This window comes from Anomaloglossus baeobatrachus, chromosome 1 (assembly GCF_048569485.1).
Source record: "Anomaloglossus baeobatrachus isolate aAnoBae1 chromosome 1, aAnoBae1.hap1, whole genome shotgun sequence".
NCBI lineage: Eukaryota > Metazoa > Chordata > Amphibia > Anura > Aromobatidae > Anomaloglossus > Anomaloglossus baeobatrachus.
Window position 1 is genome coordinate 654,993,494 of NC_134353.1, and position 24,871 is coordinate 655,018,364.

At 48.8% G+C, this 24,871-nt stretch overlaps 2 protein-coding genes across 3 annotated transcripts in view; one reads left to right on the top strand and one right to left on the bottom strand.

The window, feature by feature from the left end:
- Window positions 1-19,928, bottom strand: part of TWNK (twinkle mtDNA helicase) — a 49,105-nt gene extending 29,177 nt beyond the window's left edge. Inside the window, exons 1-2 of the mRNA XM_075341494.1 lie at window positions 18,598-19,928; window positions 7,886-8,126 (exon numbers count right to left, since the gene is read on the bottom strand). Coding sequence (XP_075197609.1) covers window positions 7,886-8,126; window positions 18,598-19,840 — 1,484 coding nt within the window. The 5' untranslated portion in view covers window positions 19,841-19,928. The remainder of the gene's footprint in view (window positions 1-7,885; window positions 8,127-18,597) is intronic.
- A 153-nt stretch (window positions 19,929-20,081) lies between these two features.
- PES1 (pescadillo ribosomal biogenesis factor 1) overlaps window positions 20,082-24,871 on the top strand; it is a 110,848-nt gene continuing 106,058 nt past the window's right edge. Inside the window, exon 1 of one of the 2 annotated variants that reach the window (XM_075341501.1) lies at window positions 20,082-20,196. In XM_075341501.1, the coding sequence (XP_075197616.1) occupies window positions 20,173-20,196 (24 nt within the window). In that variant the 5' untranslated portion in view covers window positions 20,082-20,172. The remainder of the gene's footprint in view (window positions 20,197-24,871) is intronic. The other variant, XM_075341506.1, reaches the window with a different exon arrangement.

The window sequence follows — 24,871 nt, forward strand, 5'->3', positions numbered from 1 at the left end:
TGTGAAAACACGTGTCTCTGAAATAAGATTATTTTCTATACTCGCCTGTCTCCAGCGCTGCTGTCACTTGCTTCCGACCCCCACTCATTATACTCATTGAATATGCACTGCACAGAGGACTTGGAAGCAGCAACAGTGTTGGAGACATCAGTGCCGGGGACAGAATTGCTGTGGACAGGTGAGGTTAGGAGGTCAGAGTATCCAAGGGGACAGAATCACAGTTTATGCAGTGAGGTCAGGAGGTCATCAGAGTATACAAAGAACTCAGATGACATCCTGACGACATCCTCGTGACACCTACGGTACTGCGGGTGTAACGACAGCGACTTCACAAGTTCATTTGGAAATCTGATGAAACCGTAACGTTACTGCCGCGACACCCGCAGTATCGCTGATGTTGCAGGGGTGTCGTCAGGATGTCATCTGAGTGAATTGTGAACTCCGATTAACCCGTGTCATCACTGCCGTGCCCGCACACTCACTGCTGAGGGTGGCCCTGCGGTGACCTGGGCTCACCTTATGAGGTCCAGGTCCCCGCAGGGAAGCACACACAGCAGTGATGACCTCCTGACCAGGCCACACACACACTGCTGAGGGTGCTCCTGCTGTGTCCTGGGCTCACCTTATAAGGTCCAGGTCACCGCAGGGAAGCATACACAGCAGAGTGTGTGTGTGTGTGTGTGTGTGTGTTTGCAGGGGCTACTCTCACAATTAATGTGGAACGTTCGGTTCACCATTGAATGTGCCCGCAGTATGACATAGACGTGGGCCCCCCTAAATGGATTACGGCGGACCAGGATTAGGGCTTTGATGGGGAAATAAATTGGAAAAGAGCGTGTATCTTGTCTTTATTTATTGAATGATGTTCTCTTATGTCTTTTTGGGGTACGTCGTGGGACCTCACCATGGATTACAGCGGACATTTATTTATTTTTTTTTTATAAAAATCAAATAAATTGGTGAATGAGGACTGAGGCAGGTTTTTTTTGTTCAAATAAACTTTACTATTCTTCTTTCAACTACTGGATTAGTAATGGTGGTGTCTACTAGACGCCACCCATTACTAATACCAGGGCTTGATGTCAGCTGGAGCTGGCATCAACCCCACAAGTATTACCCCGTTTGTCACAGCACCAACAAGAGCAAGGTTCAGCGCTAGAATTGGCGCATCTAATGGATACGCCATTTGTGGGGTGGCAGTGGGTTGCTATTATTAGGCTGTAAAGGGCCAAATAACCATGACCCTTCCCACCCTAATAATATCAGCTCCCAGCTGTCTGCTGTACCCTGGCTGATTTTTAGTAAAATAGAGGGGACCCCACATTTTTTTTTTAATCCAAATATTTAAAAAAAAGGGAATTTTGTTTACTTACCGTAAATTCCTTTTCTTCTAGCTCCTATTGGGAGACCCAGACAATTGGGTGTATAGCTTCTGCCTCCGGAGGCCACACAAAGTATTACACTTTAAAAGTGTAACCCCTCCCCTCTGCCTATACACCCTCCCGTGCATCACGGGCTCCTCAGTTTTGGTGCAAAAGCAGGAAGGAGGAAACTTATAAATTGGTCTAAGGTAAATTCAATCCGAAGGATGTTCGGAGAACTGAAAACCATGAACCAAAAGAACAATTCAACATGAACAACATGTGTACACAAAAGAACAACCAGCCCGAAGGGAACAGGGGCGGGTGCTGGGTCTCCCAATAGGAGCTAGAAGAAAAGGAATTTACGGTAAGTAAACAAAATTCCCTTCTTTGTCGCTCCATTGGGAGACCCAGACAATTGGGACGTCCAAAAGCAGTCCCTGGGTGGGTAAAAGAATACCTCAATAAAAAGAGCCGAAACGGCACCCTCTTACAGGTGGGCAACCGCCGCCTGAAGGACTCGCCTACCTAGACTGGCGTCTGCCGAAGCATAGGTATGCACCTGATAGTGTTTCTTGAAAGTGTGCAGACTAGACCAGGTAGCTGCCTGACACACCTGCTGAGCCGTAGCCCGGTGCCGCAATGCCCAGGACGCACCCACGGCTCTGGTAGAATGGGCTTTCAGCCCCGAAGGAAGCGGAAGCCCAGAAGAACGGTAGGCTTCAAGAATCGGTTCCTTGATCCACCGAGCCAAGGTTGACTTGGAAGCCTGCGAACCCTTACGCTGGCCAGCGACAAGGACAAAGAGCGCATCTGAACGGGGCAGGGGCGCCGTGCGAGACACGTAGAACCGGAGTGCCCTCACTAGATCTAATGAGTGCAAATCCTTTTCACATTGGTGAATTGGATTAGGGCAAAATGAAGGTAAGGAGATATCCTGATTGAGATGAAAAGGAGATACCACCTTATGGAGAAATTCCGGGACAGGACGCAGAACCACCTTATCCTGGTGAAAAACCAGGAAGGGGGCTTTGCATAACAGCGCTGCAAGCTCCGACACTCTTCGGAGTGAAGTAACTGCCACTAGAAATGCCACCTTCTGCGAAAGACGTGATAAAGAGACATCCCGCAGCGGCTCGAAAGGTGGTTTCTGAAGAGCCGTTAGCACCCTGTTAAGGTCCCAGGGTTCCAGCGGACGCTTGTAAGGTGGGACTATGTGGCAAACTCCCTGCAGGAACGTGCGGACCTGCGGAAGCCTGGCCAGGCGCTTTTGAAAAAATACGGAGAGCGCCGATACTTGTCCCTTGAGAGAGCCGAGTGACAAACCCTTGTCCATTCCTGATTGAAGGAATGAAAGAAAAGTGGGTAAGGCAAACGGCCAGGGAGTAAAACCATTATCAGAGCACCAGGATAAGAAGATCCGCCAAGATCTGTAATAGATCTTGGCGGACGTTGGTTTCCTGGCCTGTCTCATAGTGGCAATGACATCCTGAGATAATCCTGCAGACGCTAGGAGCCAGGACTCAATGGCCACACAGTCAGGTTGAGGGCCACAGAATTCAGATGGAAAAACGGCCCTTGTGACAGCAAGTCTGGGCGGTCTGGAAGCGCTCACGGTTGACCCACCGTGAGATGCCACAGATCCGGGTACCACAATCGCCTCGGCCAATCTGGAGCGACGAGAATGGCACGACGACAGTCGGACCTGATCTTGCGTAACACTCTGGGCAGCATCGCCAGAGGAGGAAATACATAAGGCAGTCGTAACTGCGACCAATCCTGAACTAATGCGTCCGCCGCCAGAGCTCTGATCTAGAGACCGGGCCATGAATGCCGGGACTTTGTTGTGTCGTGACGCCATGAGATCGACGTCCGGCGTACCCCAGCGGCGACAGATCTCTCGAAACACGTCTGGGTGAAGAGACCATTCCCCCGCGTCCATGCCCTGACGACTGAGAAAATCTGCTTCCCAGTTTTCTACGCCCGGGATGTGCACTGCGGAGATCGTGGAGGCTGTGGCTTCCACCCACTGCAGAATCCGCCTGACTTCCTGGAAGGCATGACGACTGCGCGTGCCGCCCTGGTGGTTGATGTATGCGACGGCAGTGGCGTTGTCCGACTGTATACGGATCTGTCTGCCCTCCAGCCACCGATGGAAAGCCAATAGGGCTAGATACACTGCCCTTATCTCCAGAACATTGATCTGAAGGGAAGACTCTACCGGAGTCCAGGTTCCCTGAGCCCTGTGGTGGAGGAAAACCGCTCCCCACCCTGACAGGCTCGCGTCCGTGGTGACCACAGCCCAGGTTGGGGGTAGGAAGGATTTTCCTTGCGATAGAGAATTGGGAAGGAGCCACCACTGAAGAGACGTCTTGGTTGCAAGGGAAAGAGAGACGTTCCTGTCGAGGGAAGTCGACCTCCTGTCCCATTTGCGGAGAATGTCCCATTAGAGTGGCCGCAGATGGAATTGCGCGAACGGCACTGCCTCCATCGCTGCCACCATCTTCCCCAGGAAGTGCATGAGGCGCCTCAAGGGATGTGACCGACCCCGAAGAAGAGCTTGCACCCCTGCCTGCAGAGAAAGCTGTTTGTCCAGCGGTAGCTTGACTACCGCTGACTGTGTGTGAAACTCCATCCCGAGGTAAGTCAGTGATTGGGTCGGTGTCAACTTGGATTTTGGGAAGTTGATCATCCACCCGAACTGCTGGAGAGTCGCCAGAGCGACTGTAAGGCTGTGTTGACACGCCACCCGAGAAGGTGCCCTGACTAGGAGATCGTCTAAGTAGGGAATCACCGAGTGGCCCTGAGAGTGTAGGACCGCCACAACGGATGCCATGACTTTGGTGAACACCCGTGGGGCTGTCGCCAGGCCGAAAGGCAATGCCACGAACTGAAGATGTTCGTCCCCGATGGCGAAACGCAAGAAGCGTTGATGTTCGGGTGCGATCGGCACATGGAGATAAGCATCCTTGATGTCGATCGATGCTAGGAAGTCTCCTTGTGACATCGAGGCGATGACCGAGCGGAGAGATTCCATCCGAAACCGTCTGGTGCTCACATGTCTGTTGAGTAGTTTGAGGTCCAGAACGGGACGGAATGATCCGTCCTTCTTTGGCACCACGAACAAGTTGGAGTAAAAGCCGCGGCCATGTTCCTGAGGGGGAACAGGGATCACAACTCCTGTCTTCAGAGCATCCACTGCCTGAAAAAGTGCGTCGGCCCAAGCGGGGGGCGGAGAGGTTCTGAAGAAACGAGTCGGAGGACGAGAGCTGAACTCTATCCTGTAACCGTGAGACAGAATGTCTCTCACCCATCGGTCTTGAACATGTGGCCACCAGGCGTCGCAAAAGCGGGAGAGCCTGCCACCGACCGAGGATGCGGTTCGGGGATGCCGAGAGTCATGAGGAGGCCGCCTTGGAGGCAGTGCCTCCGGCGGCTTTTTGGGGGCGTGACTTGGACCGCCACGCATAGGAGTTCCTCTGGCCTTTCTCCGGCCTGCTGGACGAAGAGGATTGGGACTTGGCGGAGGGACGAAAGGACCGAAACCTCGATTGAATTTTTCGTTGCTGAGGTCTCTTAGGTTTGGACTGGGGTAAGGAGGAGTCCTTTCCCTTGGATTCCTTAATAATCTCATCCAATCGTTCGCCAAACAATCGGTCGCCAGAAAACGGCAAACCGGTTAAGAACCTCTTGGAGGCAGAGTCTGCCTTCCATTCGCGCAGCCACATGGCCCTGCGGACTGCCACAGAATTAGCGGATGCCACCGCTGTACGGCTAGCAGAGTCTAGGACTGCGTTCATGGCGTAGGAAGAAAAAGCTGACGCTTGAGAAGTCAGAGACGCAACCTGCGGAGCAGAATTACGTGTGACCGCATTAATCTCAGCCAGACAAGCTGAGATAGCTTGGAGTGCCCACACGGCTGCAAAGGCCGGGGCAAAAGACGCGCCCGTGGCTTCATAGATGGATTTGACCAGGAGCTCTATCTGCCTGTCAGTGGCATCTTTTAGCGATGAACCATCTGCAACCGATACCACAGATCTAGCCGCCAATCTAGAGACTGGAGGATCCACCTTGGGACATTGAGCCCAACCCTTAACCACGTCAGAGGGGAAGGGGTAACGTGTGTCAGTAAGGCGCTTAATAAAGCGCTTGTCCGGAACCGCTCTGGGCTTCTGGACAGCATCTCTGAAGTTAGAGTGATCGAAAAACGCACTCAGTGTACGTTTGGGGAACCGAAACTGATGTTTCTCCTGCTGAGAAGCCGACTCCTCTACAGGTGGAGGCGGGGGAGATAGATCTAACACCTGGTTGATGGACGAGATAAGATCATTTACTAAGGCGCCCCCTTCAGGTGTATCAAGATTGAGGGCAACGTCAGGGTCAGAGCCCTTAGCTGCGACGTCCGCCTCGTCCTCCAGAGAGTCCTCAAGCTGGGAACCCGAGCAGCGTGAAGAAGTCGGGGAAGATTCCCAGCGAGCCCGCTTAACCGGTCTGGGACTGTGGTCCGGGCAGGAGTCCTCCACGTGAGACCTAGGGCCCACCCTGGGAGCGCGCTGCGGCGCGGACCGAGAGGGGCCTGGGGGCGACGATCCAACAGGGACCGGGGCCTGTGTAAGGACCGGTCTGGACTGCAAAGCTTCTAGCAGCTTGGCAGACCATTTGTCCATAGACTGAGCCATGGATTGTGAAAGTGACTCAGAGAGTTTCTCAGCAAAAGCAGCAAACTCTGTCCCTGCCGCCTGGACAGGGGGAGCAGGGGGGTCTACCTGAGCCGAGGGGCCCACTAGTGACCGAGGCTCCGGCTGAGCAAGCGAAACAGGGGCCGAGCATTGCTCACAGTGAGGGTAGGTGGAACCCGCAGGTAACATAGCCCCACAAGAGGTACAGGTCGCAAAAAAACCCTGTGCGTTAGCACCTTTGCTCCTTGTGGACGACATGCTGTTGTCTCCTAGGAGAGTGATCACTGAGGGTATATGGGAAAGGGTATACAGCCCGACCGAACAGAAATATATATGGAATACGTATCTATTCCGGCACCCTATGGGGGACCAGCACCGGGTGACCGGTGTGGCTTACCGACCGCTAAAAAGCGGAGTGTGTGTCCTCCAGATTCCCTGCCTTAGGTCTCCCAGAGCTGCAGAGCTCTTCACTGGTAATCCTCCACCGGCAGAATGCCAAAAAAATGGGTGCCAGAGCTCTCAGGGGAGGAGTGGAGCCGTGGGCAGTGCTAGAAAAAGTGCGGGAATCTGGGGTCCCCACAGTGATCAGTGAGGGGGGAGGAAATAGACAGGATGCTCCGGCCCTCACATCCGACGTCAGGTCGGCAGTCCCGCCCTTACCCCCGACAGGCAGGCCCGCCCTTACCCCTGACAGGCAGGCCCGGGGGCGGGATTTTTGCTACTAGGCCGCGATGAAGCCGGGGACTAAATTTAAGACCGCGGCCGACAAGCAGGCGCGGTCAGCGCGGAAGTCCGCCGGTCTTCACAAATCAGCAGCTGCTGCAGCGTCCGGGAAGAAGGCGCTCCATGCACAGTCCCCATGGGGACACAGAGTACCTTAGAGATGCAGGGCCCGGTCCCTGAGGATGAATAGACTCCTGTCCGGCAGATTCCCACAGGGGCTGCGGAGGGAGCACGGTCCCAGTGAATGGATGACCGGTCAGGATCCCACTTCTCCCAGAGCCGCTAAGGGATGGTGAAGGAAAACGGCATGAGGCTCCGGCCTTTGTACCCACAATGGTTACCTCAACCTTAACAGCACCGCCGACAAAGTGGGGTGAGAAGGGAACATGCCGGGGGCCCCGAGGGGGCCCTCTTTTCTTCCAACCGATATAACTAAGTCTGAGAATGCATGAGTGGATGTGTGCCTCCTTCCACACAAAGCATAAAACTGAGGAGCCCGTGATGCACGGGAGGGTGTATAGGCAGAGGGGAGGGGTTACACTTTTAAAGTGTAATACTTTGTGTGGCCTCCGGAGGCAGAAGCTATACACCCAATTGTCTGGGTCTCCCAATGGAGCGACAAAGAAATAAGTATGGAATCCCCTCTATTTTTCATAACCAACCAAGGTACAGCAGACATTTGAGGGTTGCAGACTCCTGATGCTACTGTTCCTGTGCTGGATATGAAAATTAGGGGGACCCCACTTTTTTTTTTTTTTTAAATAAAAATGCTGTAAAACAGCTGGCCAAGCTAACTATTTCTATATCGCTATTCTATCTGTTCTGTCTATTTTATCTGTTCTACCTATCTTTTATCTGTTATATCTTTCTATAGCTATAATTTTTCAGGCTTTGCCCATCTTTTACACAATTCACACGGACATCACACTGGTTACGTGTTGCACCTATTTAAACACTGACGTCTATAAGGGGTCTCAAAGTGATTTTTTACGCTCTACAGTGCGGCCTGGTCTCTTATATACAGCATTCTGGAATGCTGTATATAAGATCTCACTGGTGCTGGCTGCAGGTTATAGGCGCCAAATTTGGTGACAGGTTCCGATTAAGTTGCTAATAACTTACTTTATATTTTGTTCTCCATGAAAAGTCATGAAGTAAAGAGGCAGCTCTTCAAATTGATCTGCCCACTCGTCATACTTGTCCAGCTGCTCCTCCAAACGCAGCAGGGAGAACTGGGTCAGCATTACTCTTGCCAGGCGAACATTGTTGAGTTCAAAACTCCCCCATAGAGTGTTAACCCCTTGCATGCACAAGTCCAAAGCATATTCACTGATGAATGTGGTTTTTCCACTGCCAGTTGGGCCTAAAATAAAGAAATGAAAAAGGGTAATAAAGGGCTAGCAAATCCAAGTAGCTACATTGGCCTAAAAAGTTGAACTCATGTCAATGGCAGTTCCCCGTGTTAAAGGGAATCTGTCACCAGGTTTTAGCTACCTCATTTGAGAGCAGCATAATGTGAGGCCCTGATTCCAGTGGTGTGTCGCTTACTGAGCTGCTTGCTGTTATTTTAATAAAATCACTGCTTTCTCTGCTGCAGATCTAACAGCTATTTGAAAGTGCGGATCTATAACCCCGCCCACACCACTGATTGGCAACTTTTTGCCCATGCTCAGTGTACACAGAAAGCTACTAATCAGTGTTGGAGGCAGGGTTATACAGAGCTCATGAATATGCAGGACTACCCGGCAGCAGGACAAGTAGTCCTCTAACGATATAATCTACTGCTGACTAAACAGTGAGCTTATCAAAAATACACTAAGCAGCCCAGTGACACATTGCTGGAATCAGGATCTCTGCCTCTACGCTCTGCTGCTCTCAGACAAAGTGGCAAAACCCTGGTGACAGATTGCCTTTCATACAATGAATACTGCACATTTGAAATAATCATTCCTAAAATATACAGGCACCTATTATACTAATAGCATAAGTTGAGGGTGTTGTCCAGTTTGTAATAAATAAATCCGGTAGAGCATAAAATAAAGTTAGAAGGTTTTAATGATGTTTATAGAATATGAAATCATCAGGAGCTTTTGTTAAATGCATGCATTTTCGGCTACAAACCATTTTTGCAACTAAGTTTCATTAAAGTGTATGCAGTTTATAACCTCTGCGTTCCTAGGTCTATTGCCGGCTGCAGAAAAAGTTATCTAAGGCTATGTGCGCACGTTGTGTACTGTCTCTGCAGCGATTTGAGCAGCGATTTGAGCAGCACACGTGCGCTTCCAATCGCTGCAGAAACACTGCGTAATGAAAGAAAAAAAAAAGCCGATTCCATGCGCTTTGACTGCAGTCCCTCCCATAGACAGAGCGGGAGCTACCAGCAGAGCGCACGGAATAAGTGACATGTCACTTCTTAGAACGCGCGCTTCGAGCAGCAGCCGAAGCTCTGCGCTCTAATACGCCACGTGCGCACGGCTCCTGCATAATCTTCATAGATTATGCAGGGGACGCAGGACGCATGCAGTTACGCTGCGGTGCAGATCGCAGGGTAAGGTAACTGCATGCAATTACGCAACGTGCACACATAGCCTACGAATCAGTTAATGAGATCTTTCTGACAGATAGCGTGTAACTATGAATTGTCTCTTTCTGAGCCCCTACATACAGATTTATTGCCATAGAACTAATCAAAATTACAGGAGTTTTTTCACAAACCGTTAATTTTAAAGTTCATTTTACTCAATAGATCTTGGAATAATAACTTTCATAGTTAGTAGTGTTTATAAAAAGTGTTCGTGTGCTGAGATAATCTTATATATGTTCCCCTGCTATGTACTGTGTAGTGGCCGTGTCTGACCGTACAGGGACATGGTCTGATCATACCACATCTCCTGGACTGGGGAGGACGCAAAAGAGTATACAAACAATACAGGATGGGATTGCAGCCAATTCTGTTTATAAGGTAAAACATTTCCCTGCCTGTTTCTTTTTGGGTTTTTTTTTTAACCTCGAAGAATAATTCACAATCCTGTGTTGTAATATGGGTATGCTTTTTGTATCCTCCCCTGCCCAGGAGCTGTGGTATGATGAGACCATGTTCCTGTACAGTCAGACACGGCCATTACACAGAATATTTTCCCTAAAATGATCTTTGTTCTCAAAAGCATTAATTCACAGTTAATATCTATCATCAGTGAACACAGATTTTGACAAGAGATGCTCAAAGTGCTATGGACACTGTAGAGCTCTGTGCCCACGCCGCGTTTTTGTTGCACTTTTCATGTGGTTTTACTTGCAGATTTTTAATCAATACTGTAAGGAAAATTCTTCCCAGCAAAGCCTATGAGAATCCTGGATTGCTGTTCACATGTTGCAGATTTTGGTGCAGGAAAAATCTGAAGCATGTCAATTCTTTCTGCATCTGATATAATCCCCTGCAGTGCTTGTGCTCGATCACTATAGTGGATTATATCTGTCAGTGCTTCACTTGCAGCACTGACACTTCGCCTCCCACACCATGCATCCGACATGGTCTGTTAGGCGACCCATAGCTCAGTAACCTGGGGTTGATCACATTACAGGGACCCGATCGCAAGGGAGAGGTAAGCGACCCCTCTCCCTGCCTCCTGAATGCTGTGATCACGATTGATTGCAGCATTTGGGGGTTAAACTGGCGGGAGCGTCGCGGGCACCGCTCATAGCAGTTAGAGCCGGGTCCCGGCTGTAACATTAGCCAGAGACTAGGCAGCGATCGCAGGGGTACAGCGCAGGAACCCTCACAATCGCCATGAAAGAAACGCTTACAGAAAACGCAATAAAAAACACAGGGGTTTTTCCTATAGAAAATGTGCACACAAATCTGCTATGTGGGCACATAGCCTAACTGTTTCAGGAGAATTCGCAGCAGGGTCTTTTCTGCCTCCAGCTCCCATCTTCCTTGAATTTTAAAAGCATCAACATTATCTCCTATCTCAGTAATGGAAACAACTGACTTCTCTGAATACAGATTTTACTCAAATTGAGAATGAATGGTCAGCGCAAAAGGAGAAAGTCAGATTTCTCTGATAAGATATATTACAAAGTGGCTTATTGTCATGTGATCTATTGATTTGTGAAATAAAAATGGCAGTTACTTTGTAACGTAATCTTGTCAGCTGATACATGCCGCCCCATCTGCTGTATTATCTCCCCCAGGTCTGTTAAGGTACCGTCACGCTAAGCAACATCGCTAGCAACATCGCTGCTGAGGCACGACTTTTGTGACGCAGCAGCGATGTTGCTAGTGATGTTGCTGTGTGTGACATCCAGCAACAACCTGGCCCCTGCAGTGAGGTCGTTGGTTGTTGCTGAATGTCCTGGACCATTTTTTAGTTGTTGCTCTCCAGCTGTGAAGCACAGATCGCTGTGTGTGACAGCGAGACAGCAACAACTAAATGTGCAGGCAGCAGGAGCCGGCTTCTGTGGATGCTGGTAACCAATGTAAATATCGGGTAACCAAGAAGCCCTTTCCTTGGTTACCCGATATTTACCTTCGTTACCAGCGTCCGCCGCTCTCACACTGCCAGTGCCGGCTCCCTGCACACATAGCCACAGTACACATCGGATAATTAACCAGATGTGTACTGTGGCTAGGAGTGCAGGGAGCCAGCGCTAAGCGGTGTGCACTGGTAACCAAGGTAAATATCGGGTTGGTTACCCGATATTTACCTTAGTTACCAGGCACAGCATGCTTCCACGCATCGCTGCTGGCTGGGGGCTGGTCACTGGTGAGATCTGCCTGTGTGACAGCTCACCAGCAACCCATGTAGCGACGCTCCAGCGATCCCTGCCAGGTAAGGTTGCTGGTGGGATCGCTGGAGCGTCGCTTAGGTCTGACTGTGTGACATCTCACCAGCGACCTCCTAGCAACTTACCAGCGATCCCTATTAGGTTGTATCGTTGTTGGGTTCGCTGGTAAGTTGTTTAGTGTGACGGTACCTTTAGACTCAAACACTGCAGCATTTCAGAGGAAAACATACTTTAATAGCTACCAAGGACCACGCCGCGCTGTGGACTGGTCACACAGGTGGGTCCCTGGCGGCTTCTCTCGCTCGCTGCCCTGAAGTGACAGGATTCTCCTATACACACAGATAGGCAGAGACCTGACAACACAGAGCAGCAGGTGAGGGAAGCCGCCAGGGACCCAACTGTGTGGCTAGTCTACAGTGTGGCTGGGTCCTCAGCGGCTATTAAAAGTTTAGCCGTGGCATTTCAGAGTCAAACATACCTGGTGGGGATAACATAGCCAGTGCCTGATACATGCTGCCCATGGATTGGAAGTATCAGAAGTGAGAAACCGGCTGCAGCTCTCGCCTCCTACCAATTACTTATATGTCTGAAGGCATTGGAGAGAAGGCGGCGCAGATTGGTTGCAGGGCTCGTGTGACGTAACAACCTTAAAGGGAACCAAACATCAGGATTTCCATATATAAGGTGCAGCCAGTGCAGTATTGGCACTATCAGGCAGTCTGTACATACCATTAGTGGGCAGCTCGGGTGTTTAGGCTGTGAAATCCAAGTTTATGAAGTTTGAAAACTCGTCCACTTTTTGATTGACGTGCGCACCTCTCCAGATAATATTCGGGCGGGTTATGCACATGATTCCTGTTCCCCCCGCCGCCTGTTCCTCCCTCTGGCTCTATGCAATTTTTATATTCAGTAACACAGTGTCTGAGTTGGCGTCTGCGTTACCTAGTATTGTGAATGAGAGGGCGGCGCATGCGCCTTTGCTTCTTCAGATCTCGTGACTGCGGGAGCGCGAGGTCACAAAAGGACTGGAGAACAGCTGATCTTACCCCGATTAGCTGCAGCAGACGTCTGCTACAATATCGTCTGTTGCAGCTAATCAGTAATATTTTGGCATTCTATGTTGGTATTTGTATTGTTGGTATTATATAGACACTACAGCAGTATTTGGGCACTGTACAATGGTATATTTTGGTATTTGGGCACTGCATGCTTATATTTGTTGGTGTTGAGCACAATCAGTATTTGGTTTGTATTATATAACACTGTAGGTCAGTTTTCTTTTGTTAGCATTCATTTGGCATGATAATGGTCAATGCTATTTTTACAATAATTCTTTTGTAATGTATACACATTACACATAGAATCATAGAATGGTAGAGTTGGAAGGGACCTCAAGGGCCATCAGGTCCAACCCCCTGCGAGTGCAGGTTATCCTAAATCATCCCAGCTATATGTTTATCCAGTTTCCTCTTGCAGATGTCCATTGAGGAAGAGCTCACCACCTCCCGTGGTCGCCTGTTATACTCCTTGACTGCCCTCACTGTCAGAAAGCTTTTCCTAATGTCTAATCTAAATCTCCTTCCTTTAAATTTCATTCCATTGCTTCTTGTACTTCCTTGTGCTAATGAGAAGAGGGTAGTTCCCCTGCACTGTGACTACCTTTCAGATATTTGTAGACCGCTATTAAAGTCTCCTATATGGCACTCCTATAAATTATTTATATCTGATAGATTATATATATATATATATATATATATATATATATATATATATATATATATATATATATATATATATATATATATATATATATATATATATATATATATATATATATATATATATATATATATATATACACACACACATACATATATATATATGTATATATATACATACATACATACACACACACACATTTTTAGGATCCATTTGAAATAATGGCTCGCTTTTTAATAAAAAGGGAATAGCAGCCTATGTAGGGCTTAGCACAAAGGTGCACAGATATTGCTGTGGAGATTGAAGGCACTGCGGCGAAACACACGTTGGGGTCGTGGCACTGCTCCTGATACAGGTATTATGATTCTATCTGGCTGCTATTTACCTTTGCACTTTAACATTCCGTGCTGCTATGTAAACTGGTTGTCTATAGTTACTGTTTGGCACTTGGTAATTTATTACAAGCAAGTCCATTGTGTCTTACTACTCCTGCTGCTATTTTTTGCACTAATCACTTTATTGGAGGTGATATTTGTATCTATTTTATTGTAGTGACAGCTGTCATCACTTATTTTTAGTGCACTGTGCACCTGTTAATGTGATATATTATTGCAGGGGTAGCATCTCTTGCATTAATATTACTAATTTTTTACTGCGCACCAGCTTGATTACCGTTCTTTAATGTTCATTTTATTAGCATAGCACCCTTTATGGAATATTCTGTATTTATTATTTCTGCATCTTGTGAGCAGTGCCACCTTGTGGCCATTTGCACAATAATTTTTCATTTCGTTGTATTTTGTTTCAATAAATTCAATTTAGTGCATATTTTTTCAGGTAGGTATTTATTGTATAGTGCTTGACCAAGTATTTTTGTCCATATACACATCCATTTTATTTGTTATATTTTCCTTACTAATCCATTTAATACTAAATGCGGGGTATTTTAACATATGGTACATGTATATTTATTTGTAGCACAAATACATAAAGCAGGTGAATGAAATATTTAATATTTTACTGTTCTATTTTAATAACGCCATTTGTCAGATGCTGCATATTTGATTAAATGGATGTTTACAAGGAGTGGAAGAAGTACCGTATTTTTCGTTTTATAAGACGCACCAGATTATAAGACGCACCCAAATTTAGAGGGGAAAAAAAAAAAAAAAAAAATAAGAGGTCTGTTTTATAATCCGGTGGTGTCTTACCGGGGAGGAGGGGTGTCAGCGGTGGTGGCGTGGAGTCACAGGAGGCAGGGGCAGTGCTGGAGTACTGCGATGCTGCAGGCGGTGCAGAGGGGGCCCAGATGCTTGCTGCGGGCGGTGCAGATGGGAGGCCAGATGCTCACTGCAGGCGCTGCTCTGTGCTGGCGCTCACTGCGGGCGGTGAGGCACGGGCCATTCTGAAGATGTAGACGGTGCAGGCTTCAAAGAAATGGCGGCCAGAGTTGGCACATGTGCAGATTGAGTTATCGGCTCAATGACAAGCGGAGATCCCATCCGCGCACGTGCCACCTCCGGGCACCACTTCCCTTAAGTCTGCTGCTGGGACGTCAATGGACCGGAGGCGGCTCGCGCTCAGATGAGAGCTTGAACTGAGAGCTCCATCTGCGCACATGCCGACTCTGGGTGCCCTTATTTGAATCCCTCACCGCCGACATCTTCAGAATGGCCCGTGCATCACTGCCCGCCGCACAGAGCCTCACAAGCTGTCGGCAATGTATTTTGCCATCAGGGACATCCCATGCAGACCGGTTTCAACTGAGGAACCAAACTAAGTATACTTCCCAGTGCAAGTGTCAGCAGCAGAACATTGCGCGACGAGACAGTTTGTATGGACAACATACAACTCTAATTCAGTGTGGCCCCTTCACATGAACCACATTCCTGAACGAAAAAAAGGCCTGGCAGTCTACTTCCGTATTATGTAAAGAAAACTTGAAGAGTACAAATAAATTAAATTTGATATAGTGCTGGAAGATGTACCCCTAAGTCAGAAGGCACTCACCAAGCTACTGGGGAAGAGCCGATGATGACCTGAGAATGATCAAGTCTCGTGATGCACAAGGATCAAGGCCGCAAGGACATTTTGGTGCTTATTTTATTTGGTCAAAAGGGAAGAACAAAAGCTGCTGGAACTTGGAATGAAGGAACCATGAACCAAGGCAAACTCGACATTATCAAAGCCGAAATAGACAGAATTTGACTTAATCAGAATTAGCGAACTAAGGTGGACTCAAGCCGGACATTTCCAGTGAAACCAACAATGGTTCTACTATTCTGGTAATGATATCCAAAGGAAAAATGGTGTTGCTCTTGTTATCAACCCAAGAATGGCTGGCACTGTCCTGAAGTACAATGCAGTCATCTCGGTACAACTACAAGGAGTGCCAATCCATGTCACAGTTATACAAGTGTAATCACCAACAACAGATGCAATCAAGTTCAAGAAGAAAATTGACATAACACCAAAACAAGACTCATGATCATGCGATACTTGAATGCCAAAGTGGGCGACCGCAAACCTAGAACCGTTGTTGTAAACTTTGAACTTAGTGAACGAAACAAGGCAGAAGGAAAATTCATTGACTTTTGTGCAACAAATTAAATGCTTCTAAAATCCCAAACAGACGCCACACATGGACATCACCGAATGGGGCCTATAAGAATCAGATTGACTACATGTGTCCGCCAAAGATGGAATTTTGTTGATCATTAACCAAAATAAAGCCAGGAGCTGACTGTGGAAGTAATCGCGAACTTTTGACAGCAAAAATTAGTCAAGTTATGCAGGCAGACTAGACTACAGGTCGTTTCCAATTTACATTTGGCCAACATACCTGAAGATTTTTGGAATGACAACAGATTTATATCACTAGACACATATGAAAGAAATCCTGAGCAATTATGGATGAAAAGAATATTACTGAAGAGGCTAGAAAGACAATAAACAAGAGGCAGGAGAGACCCCCACAGGAATACTTAACTGAAGAGATCTTAAAGATCATTGAAGAAAGACGAATGGTAAAAGGTAACAAGCAGGATGGAGAAATCAGTAAAAAACAAAAGAGCCATTCGAGCAAAGAACTTTATCATCAAAAGATATGTAGAGATAGAAAATGAACCTCTGAAGGCAAAACCAGGACGGCATACCAAAAGATCAAAGCAATACGACCTAAGTTTCAATCAAGAATGGGAATATTGAATGACCATACGAAGAGGACTACAGCCTTATTTTGACAAAGAGCTGCCAGAGGAACAAGCAGGATTAGGAAAAGGCAGAGGAACAAGAGAAGTAATTGCTAACATTAGGTGGCGATTGTAAAAGGTCTAAGAATATAACATGGAACTCTATTTTGCTTCATTGATTACAGCAAAGTCTTCGACTGTGTTGATCACCAGAAACTTTGGAATACCATGAAGGCTATGGGCGGCTTTGCACGTTGCGACATCGCAAGCTGATGCTGCGATGTCGCCCGCGATAGTCCCCGCCCCCGTCGCAGGTACGATATCGTGTGATAGCTGGCGTAGCGAAAATTATCGCTACGCCAGCTTCACATGCACTCACCTGCCCTGCGACCGTCGCTCTGGCCGGCGACCCGCCTCCTTCCTAAGGGGGCGGGTCGTGCGGAGTCATAGCGACGTCACACGGCAGGCGGCCAATAGCGGCGGAGGGGCGGAGATGAGCAGGATGTAAACATCCCGCCCACCTCCTTCCTTCCGGATATCCTACGGAAGCCGCGGCGACGCCGGTAGGAGATGTTCCTCGCTCCTGCGACTTCACACACAGCGATGTGTGCTGCCGCAGGAGCGAGGAACAACATCAGACCGTCGCGTCAGCGTAATTATGGATTACACCGACGCTGCACCGATGATACGATTACGACGATTTTGCGCTCGTTAATCGTATCATCTAGGCTTTACACACTACGATGTCGCATGAAATGCCGGATGTGCGTCACTTTCAATTTGACCCCACCGACATCGCACCTGCGATGTCGTAGTGTGCAAAGCCCGCCTATGAGTGTGAGAAACCATCTGATCAGCCTCATCAGGAACCTTTACATCAACCAAGAAGCAAAAGGTTTGTACGGAAAACTGACACGGCATATGGTTCAAAGTAGAACGAAGCATCAGACTAGGCTGCATCCTGTCACCATGAGGTCACATACACACTCGCAGGCATTGAGGTCCTGCGCAGGCACTAAAATACTTTGATCTGCCCTGAGCAGGGCAGATCAAAGTGCGCCTGCGCAGTACCTAAATGTCTGCGAGTGTGTATGACGTAGACGCGTCATGCACTGCGGCTTCAGAATATGGAAGACCAAGGGGAGGCGCCTGTCCCGGAGAACGGCGCCACTCATCTGACGTGTGCAACGGAGCGACCGTTTAGGTGAGTAATATAAAGTGTGTATGTTCTACATAGCGGCCTGGGCTCTTATATACAACATTCTAACATGCTGTATTTATGAGCCCAGTGGTGGTGGCCGCAGCTTATAGGCCCAAAAACTGGTGACGGATTACCTTTCAAGATTTTTTTGGAGTGTCAAGATGGAAAGCTCAAACATGGGACTCCTACTCAATATAAAGAAAACAAGGATATTGACTACTGACCGGTATGACCGGGACACATTTGAGATGGACAGCGATCAACTGGAAGTTAGAAGACTTCAGCCTATTAGGATCAATGATCACCCAAGGTGCATCACCCACATTATAAGTCAGTAGGAGAATAGCTATGGACAAATCAACAATTAAGTCACTGGACAATGTTCTCAAATCAAGGAACATTTCACTGATGGCAAAGATACGGCTCGTACGTAGTCTGGTATGTTCTATAATCACAAATTGTTGCAAAACCTGGACAATAAAGAAACAAGACAAGAAGGATCAACGCCTTTGAATGTGATGCTAACAAAGGATGTTATCAAAACCATGGATGGCAAAAGAGAACAAACAACAATTTTGGAACAAATGAACTCAGACATGTCACTAAGCAAGGATCACCAACCTACGACTTGCATACTTTGGACACATCATACATAGAGAGCAAATAAGCAGGGAGGACATCATGGTCGGAAAAATAGAAGGAACAAGGCGAATAGGCAGACCAGGAACCCGATGGCTAGATACAATCAAGAAATGGCAGAGAAGACCCTGGTGGACCTATCTAGGCTTGCACAAGACCGATCTTCCTACAAAGAGTTCATTCAGCAAGTCGCCATAGATGAAGATCAAGCTGAAGGCCATTAGAGTACATTAATGTCAATTTATTTAACACTACAACAATCTTTTGCTTTGAAACCCAGATCACTGGAGCTTTACCTGTAAATACTGTCAGTTCCCCATTCCGGTGGCCTTTAAGCAGCTTGTTCATTTCAGGGAATCGTGTCCATTTCACCCCTGCAACCTGCTCTATATTCTCCAGCTGGCTGAACACATCACTCCTGAGCTGACGGAATGAAATGATGGACTTGTGGCTGGCTGGAAGAGACGCCTTGAGGAGTTTATTTAGGTTAAGCCCAAGATTTAACGCCTTCAGTGGGCTCGGCTGTTTATCTCCGGGCCGTATAAGAGAACACCTCTTGACACTTAGCTTTCGAGAGAATAGTTTTGAGGCTTCCCAAGCGCGCAGGTCATCACCAAGCCACAGGGTGATGCGCTTAAACTGTTCGAGATACGGCAAAAGAACAGGGGGGAAACAATTTATTCCACGAGGCAAGGTTACAGTGGTTACCCCCGTGGCCTGGTGAACAGCCAGACTATCCACTTCTTGGCTAGTGATCACCACCTCTGTGTCCTTCTTGCCCATTACTGTAATACCAAATAGATTATGGTAGTGAGTAGGACTGGGGTAAACCGTATCAATGTAACTGACTACATCCGCCTGACACACGGCGGACAACAACTTTAACCCTTTCATGGAAAGATCGCGTGGGTTGTACCACGGGAACACTAGACTTTTGGTAGGCTGGAAACACTTCACCCCGAACTTCTTCAGGGTATTGTTGGTTATCTTGGAGATGTTAAACATGGTCTTAATCAGCTGCGCATCCTCGTCCTCCAGATCATGGAACCACACGGCCTTATTCCAGATCCTGCTGATCTCCATGCTGTGCACCTGCCTTTCTCCATCCTCACAGTCGCTGTCCTCCAGGTAGCTGGCCATGGTGTCCGGGCTGAGGAAGGAGCAGCCCTCCTTGAGGAGCAGGTGCATGCTGTCCTTGAAGTCCTCCCAGGTGCCCTCCAGCAGGGAGTCCTTGCACAGAAACCTCCCTGTGGTCTTGTCAATGAAGAGCAGGTTGTCTTTGTTAGGGGAGAAGGGGCTGCGGACGTGCAGGCAGCTGTAGCCGTCATGGAAGGAGATGTTGCTGTCTCGGAGATACTGGCGGATCTCTGTGACGGGCACGGGGACCATGGAGCCATCAAGTATGGATATAAGGTCCTTCTTAAAGTGTCTACGGGAGAATCCGGCGGGGGCGACGCCATGCATCAGCCGAGCCTGTGTGAGGACACGTGCAAAGCCCTTACCGAGAGCCGCACATCGCATCATGGCGCTCAGCCACATGTGGGCCGGTCATCCGGAGCCCGCCCGGTGCTCTCACATTATGCTGTGCATAGACTGTGGAGGACAAGTCACATGGACCCGCGCGGCGCCATGACAGCCAGCATATGAAAAACATTGGCGCGCTCACGTCACTTCCGGTGTCATACCACACGCCGCAAGTGTCAGCGGAAGTGCGGGGCCTTTTACTGCTGTCTATCCTAGTGCCTGTCAGTGTTTTGCTACAGGCCTGTGGTGTCTTCAGCATTGCTGACCTCACTTGTTGGGGTCCTTCGTAGAGCAGCGTGCGGAACACACGTGTGAAGTTCCGGAGAGGACTGCGGCGATCAGAAGTGATGGGAGGATTGGAAAAGAAAAAGGTAGAAAAGATCCGTGTCCAATGCATGTGTATGTGTCACAGCGAGCAGAGCGTGATGTGTAGGCCGGGGGCCCTGTGCTCACCTCAGGCTCACACACCGTGATGCCTGATACTCGGAGGACGTGTGTGTATTTACATGTATATATCTGTGTGTAGGCACCTGGGGTATAGATCTGCATACATATATGTCCCCGGGGTATAGAGCGGCGTGTGTGTGTGTGTGTGTTTATGTCCCCGGGGTATAGAGCGGCGTGTGTGTATATGTCCCTGGGGTATAGAGCGGCGTGTGTGTATATGTCCCCGGGGTATAGAGCGGCGTGTGTGTGTGTATATGTCCCCGGGGTATAGAGCGGCGTGTGTGTGTGTATATGTCCCCGGGGTATAGAGCGGAGTGTGTGTATATGTCCCCGGGGTATAGAGCGGCGTGTGTGTGTGTATATGTCCCCGGGGTATAGAGCGGCGTGTGTGTGTGTATATGTCCCCGGGGTATAGAGCGGCGTGTGTGTGTGTATATGTCCCCGGGGTATAGAGCGGCGTGTGTGTGTGTATATATGTCCCCGGGGTATAGAGCGGCGTGTGTGTGTGTATATATGTCCCCAGGGTATAGAGCGGCGTGTGTGTGTGTATATATGTCCCCGGGGTATAGAGCGGCGTGTGTGTGTGTATATATGTCCCCGGGGTATAGAGCGGCGTGTGTGTGTGTGTATATATGTCCCCGGGGTATAGAGCGGCGTGTGTGTGTGTGTATATGTCCCCGGGGTATAGAGCGGCGTGTGTGTGTGTGTATATGTCCCCGGGGTATAGAGCGGCGTGTGTGTATATATGTCCCCGGGGTATAGAGCAGCGTGTGTGTGTGTATATGTCCCCGGGGTATAGAGCGGCGTGTGTGTGTGTATATATGTCCCCGGGGTATAGAGCGGCGTGTGTGTATATGTCCCCGGGGTATAGAGCGGTGTGTGTGTGTGTATATGTCCCCGGGGTATAGAGCGGCGTGTGTGTATATGTCCCCGGGGTATAGAGCGGCGTGTGTGTATATGTCCCCGGGGTATAGAGCGGCGTGTGTGTATATGTCCCCGGGGTATAGAGCGGCGTGTGTGTATATGTCCCCGGGGTATAGAGCGGCGTGTGTGTATATGTCCCCGGGGTATAGAGCGGCGTGTGTGTATATGTCAGGGCTGTGGAGTCGGTAAGCCAAACCTTCGACTCCGACTCCTCAAATTGTCTTGCACCGACTCCGGCTCCGACTCCGACCCGGCTCCGACTCCGACTCCTACATATATTGCTTAAAGTTAGGTGAAAAATTTATTGTAGTGCATGAATATGTGTATGTGAACATCAGACATTTAATAATTTTTATGATACAATAATCAAGATATTTGGATAGAACTTAAAATATATTTATTGGAATACAACTTTAGAACACAAACTGTAATAAATTGTAAATATGTAATACACTATGTAATATACAGTAGATTACATATATATCTTGTGTGTGTATATACACTGTGTATATGTAATATATATATATATATATATATATATATATATATATATATATATATATATATATATATTACATATTTACAATTTATTAGTTTTTTGTGTTCTAAAGTTGTATTCCAATAAATATTTTATGTTCTATCCGAATATCTTGATTATTGTATCATAAAAACAATTAAATGTCTGATGTTCACATTGTACTACATTAAATGTTTCACTTAAATATAAGCATTATACTAAATGTTATTATTTAGTAAAATATTCAGCACATTCTGCATTGCACTCCTGTCCCCAATTTCTTATATATTTTAGGAGTCGGAGTCGGTGCATTTTATACCGACTCTGACTCCGACTCCACCAAAATGAGCTCCGACTCCGACTCCACGACTCCGACTCCACAGCCCTGGTATATGTCCCCGGGGTATAGAGCGGCGTGTGTGTGTGTATATGTCCCCGGGGTATAGAGCGGCGTGTGTGTGTGTGTATATGTCCCCGGGGTATAGAGCGGCGTGTGTGTGTGTATATGTCCCCGGGGTATAGAGCGGCGTGTGTGTGTGTGTATATATGTCCCCGGGGTATAGAGCGGCGTGTGTGTGTGTGTGTGTATATATGTCCCCGGGGTATAGAGCGGCGTGTGTGTGTGTGTGTGTATATATGTCCCCGGGGTATAGAGCGGCGTGTGTGTGTATATGTCCCCGGGGTATAGAGCGGCGTGTGTGTGTGTATATGTCCCCGGGGTATAGAGCGGCGTGTGTGTGTGTATATGTCCCCGGGGTATAGAGCGGCGTGTGTGTGTGTATATGTCCCCGGGGTATAGAGCGGCGTGTGTGTGTGTATATATGTCCCCGGGGTATAGAGCGGCGTGTGTGTATATGTCCCCGGGGTATAGAGCGGCGTGTGTGTATATGTCCCCGGGGTATAGAGCGGTGTGTGTGTGTGTATATGTCCCCGGGGTATAGAGCGGTGTGTGTGTGTGTATATGTCCCCGGGGTATAGAGCGGTGTGTGTGTGTGTATATGTCCCCGGGGTATAGAGCGGCGTGTGTGTATATGTCCCCGGGGTATAGAGCGGCGTGTGTGTATATGTCCCCGGGGTATAGAGCGGCGTGTGTGTATATGTCCCCGGGGTATAGAGCGGCGTGTGTGTATATGTCCCCGGGGTATAGAGCGGCGTGTGTGTATATGTCCCCGGGGTATAGAGCGGCGTGTGTGTATATGTCCCCGGGGTATAGAGCGGCGTGTGTGTATATGTCCCCGGGGTATAGAGCGGCGTGTGTGTATATGTCCCCGGGGTATAGAGCGGCGTGTGTGTATATGTCCCCGGGGTATAGAGCGGCGTGTGTGTATATGTCCCCGGGGTATAGAGCGGCGTGTGTGTATATGTCCCCGGGGTATAGAGCGGCGTGTGTGTATATGTCCCCGGGGTATAGAGCGGCGTGTGTGTGTGTATATATGTCCCCGGGGTATAGAGCGGCGTGTGTGTGTGTATATATGTCCCCGGGGTATAGAGCGGCGTGTGTGTATATGTCCCCGGGGTATAGAGCGGCGTGTGTGTGTGTATATATGTCCCCGGGGTATAGAGCGGCGTGTGTGTGTGTATATATGTCCCCGGGGTATAGAGCGGCGTGTGTGTGTGTATATATATGTCCCCGGGGTATAGAGCGGCGTGTGTGTGTGTATATATATGTCCCCGGGGTATAGAGCGGCGTGTGTGTGTGTATATATATGTCCCCGGGGTATAGAGCGGCGTGTGTGTGTGTATATATGTCCCCGGGGTATAGAGCGGCGTGTGTGTGTGTGTGTGTATATATGTCCCCGGGGTATAGAGCGGCGTGTGTGTGTGTATATATGTCCCCGGGGTATAGAGCGGCGTGTGTGTGTGTGTATATATGTCCCCGGGGTATAGAGCGGCGTGTGTGTGTGTATATATGTCCCCGGGGTATAGAGCGGCGTGTGTGTGTGTGTGTATATATGTCCCCGGGGTATAGAGCGGCGTGTGTGTGTGTGTGTGTGTGTGTATATGTCCCCGGGGTATAGAGCGGCGTGTGTGTATATGTCCCCGGGGTATAGAGCGGCGTGTGTGTGTGTGTGTGTGTGTGTATATATGTCCCCGGGGTATAGAGCGGCGTGTGTGTGTGTATATATGTCCCCGGGGTATAGAGCGGCGTGTGTGTGTGTATATATGTCCCCAGGGTATAGAGCGGCGTGTGTGTATATGTCCCCGGGGTATAGAGCGGCGTGTGTGTATATGTCCCCGGGGTATAGAGCGGCGTGTGTGTATATGTCCCCGGGGTATAGAGCGGCGTGTGTGTGTGTATATATGTCCCCGGGGTATAGAGCGGCGTGTGTGTGTGTATATATGTCCCCGGGGTATAGAGCGGCGTGTGTGTGTGTATATATGTCCCCGGGGTATAGAGCGGCGTGTGTGTGTGTATATATGTCCCCGGGGTATAGAGCGGCGTGTGTGTGTGTATATATGTCCCCGGGGTATAGAGCGGCGTGTGTGTGTGTGTATATATGTCCCCGGGGTATAGAGCGGCGTGTGTGTGTGTATATATGTCCCCGGGGTATAGAGCGGCGTGTGTGTGTGTATATATGTCCCCGGGGTATAGAGCGGCGTGTGTGTGTGTGTGTGTATATATGTCCCCGGGGTATAGAGCGGCGTGTGTGTGTGTGTATATATGTCCCCGGGGTATAGAGCGGCGTGTGTGTGTGTGTATATATGTCCCCGGGGTATAGAGCGGCGTGTGTGTATATGTCCCCGGGGTATAGAGCGGCGTGTGTGTATATATGTCCCCGGGGTATAGAGCGGCGTGTGTGTGTGTATATATGTCCCCGGGGTATAGAGCGGCGTGTGTGTGTGTGTGTGTATATATGTCCCCGGGGTATAGAGCGGCGTGTGTGTGTGTATATATGTCCCCGGGGTATAGAGCGGCGTGTGTGTATATGTCCCCGGGGTATAGAGCGGCGTGTGTGTGTGTGTATATGTCCCCGGGGTATAGAGCGGCGTGTGTATGTATGTATGTCCCCGGGGTATAGAGCGGCGTGTGTGTGTGTGTGTGTGTGTGTATATGTCCCCGGGGTATAGAGCGGCGTGTGTGTGTGTGTGTGTGTATATATATGTCCCCGGGGTATAGAGCGGTGTGTGTGTGTATATGTCCCCGGGGTATAGAGCGG